The following is a 2,426-nucleotide window of genomic DNA, read 5'->3' as shown; positions in this document are numbered from 1 at the left end:
TTTTCTACAAACGAATCTGGTAGATCTGCCCTGTGTTGATCTGCACAATCTTTAGAGCAGCTGAGGTGGCCTTTCTGCTCTAACTCTTTGTAGTAGGTATCTGCCAATGGGTAAAGACTGTGGGGAGAATCTCTGCTACGGAAGTTCATGTCCTAGAGCCAGCACAATTTCATGAGCAACATCCTGAAGGATAGGCCAAGGGACATGTCTTTCAGTCCAATATGCAGTTTTTAGGTTTTCACCTGTAGAAAGCCTGCAGTCAACAGCCAGAAATGTGGTATCAGCAATGGAACCCAGTTCATTAAAAATTCAAATCAATGGAAACAACAGGACGTATTATTTATCTAAGCCTTGAATCAATCTGACTGCTACGCGTAATGATCTTAATTAGAAAAGTGAGCCGAAGCAGGAAGACAGTCTGTCTCCTGGCTTTGAAATTATCGTACCCCTATCAGTATGCTTGGGTAACTTGTAATTAGGGACAAAGGTTACACATAATTTTGTATGCTGAAAAACCGGTTTTATACATGTCATTTCAAAAAATATTTAAGAAATGGATATAAGACTTGCTACCCCTATTATGCTGTGATTTTTTGCTACTAGATTACTAGTCTGCACTAATTAGTTGATGGTCTTAAGAAATACTGATAGAAGCTTTACATTTATATAGAGCCTGGATACTAATAAGTAACTAGTAATATCAGTATTAGTCTTTGTACAACTTCCCTTCCAAAGTTTGGTAGCTTTTCATATCTCTTTCACCTGCATGGAAAATGCAGCTCAGAAAAGCAGCGTGGGTCATCCAAAAGCAGAGAATAAGCGCCTGCCTGTTCAAAAACTTTACTGGCACATTACACCAGCATGCCCAGGGTTACACCAACATAGTTCCCCATGCAGTCACCCACCCTTTTCTTCTCGTCGTGCTTATCTTCAACTGCTGCCATTGAATATGAAGTGTTCTGGTTTTGACAAATTGGCAGAGTCCTGTGATTACGCTTTCTTCAACATTTTTTTTTGACCAGCTGTAATTAGAAAACAGAAGTCCTAACTCTGAGGTCCTACCTCATCAAAGCAGTTACTTCCACGCTTAATTTAAACAAGTTCTTCAATTTAGTTAAATCCACTGAGCGGGCCCACTGCCTGGTCACAGCACAGCGTCGAGTCACACATGAGCACTGCTCTCAGTAGGAGCAATGCCTTATCTTCTGAACTGGAACACAACTCTTCCTGTTTTATCACAGATACAGCTACCCCTTTTTTTTCAAGGTAGTATTTCATCTTAGAAATTAATCACAAAAAGATCAAACTCCTTCCGTCACATGAAATGGCCTTGCTTTCCCAGAACATTATTTCCACAAACAAAAAATATGGAAATTAAAATCACAAGTAGGATCTGTTTCATCAAAGTATTAGCTACATTTCTGTGAGGTTGACAATCACCTTTTTAACATGTCAGGAATTATATGCGTAATTCTCTTTAATGGGTGTTAAAAATGTTCATCCCACACTGAAAAAAGATCACAGTTGGTATGAGTAATAACTTTTTTTCTTGAACATCAACAGTTCCCCTCTAGCTCTGTGCATATCCTCCAACATCAATGTAACCACAGCTGTCAAGGCAGCCTCACCTCTTTCTATGTATATTTTAGCTTTAATTTTTTCCCATGCTTTCACTTAGTGGATCTTCTTTTTTTTTTAAGGGGCCTAAACCTGTTCTCCAATTTTGTGGGCAAATTAATTGCAATAACAGATCCCAGTGTTTAGACATCTTTAAACATTATTACTATTAGCGTGCAAGAAATTAGAGACCTACATCAAGATCTGGAGGTTTGGGTTTGTTTTTTTTAGTTGAAAGCGAATTTCAAATCACAGTTTCCCTCATTCAAGGATCTCCAAACACTTTACATAGTTAAATGAGTCCTTGTGGCCTCCTTTTGTACAGGCAGAAGCAGTCCCCTTTCCAACAGCTTCGGCACAGCCTCAGTGGTCACCGGCTGCGTGCGCCCAGCCAGGGCGACGCGAGGACACAGGAGCTCAGGTGCAGAGGCATGATGGTGGGCTGGGGCTGGAGGGACACGTATCCCCTCCAGTTCCCGGGACACTGCTGTGGAGAAGCACCCATGTCCCCTCAGTAAAGCGCTCCACGTCCCCTCAGGGAAGTGCTCAATGTCCCCTCTGAGGTGAAGCACCCACGTCCCCTCAGCTAAGTGCTCAATGTCCCCTCTGGACGCGCCCACGTCCCCTCAGCTAAGTGCTCAATGTCCCCTCTGAGGTGAAGCACCCCGTGTCCCCTCAGAGGGGAAGGGCCCGGTGCCTTGCTCTCCCCCTGGGGCCCGTGCGGGCCCTCGGCTCACCGCGCTGGGTCTGTCGCCGCCCCAAGCAGCGCCGGAGCGCCGCACCGCCAAGAGCCCTCCGGCCAGGGGGGG

The 2,426-nt window shown here is 44.4% G+C and overlaps 1 protein-coding gene across 1 annotated transcript in view; it reads left to right on the top strand.

The window, feature by feature from the left end:
• The first annotated feature begins 377 nt into the window (after positions 1–377).
• The window catches only part of TAF1B (TATA-box binding protein associated factor, RNA polymerase I subunit B), a 53,076-nt gene continuing 51,027 nt past the window's right edge, over positions 378–2,426 (top strand). Inside the window, exon 1 of the mRNA XM_019471080.1 lies at positions 378–464. Coding sequence (XP_019326625.1) covers positions 378–464 — 87 coding nt within the window. The remainder of the gene's footprint in view (positions 465–2,426) is intronic.

Source organism: Aptenodytes forsteri, unplaced genomic scaffold (genome assembly GCF_000699145.1).
Source record: "Aptenodytes forsteri isolate BGI_AS27 unplaced genomic scaffold, ASM69914v1 Scaffold94, whole genome shotgun sequence".
Classification (NCBI taxonomy): domain Eukaryota; kingdom Metazoa; phylum Chordata; class Aves; order Sphenisciformes; family Spheniscidae; genus Aptenodytes; species Aptenodytes forsteri.
The sequence above is the reverse complement of the archived record's forward strand: the minus strand, read 5'-3'. Positions and strand labels throughout refer to the sequence as shown.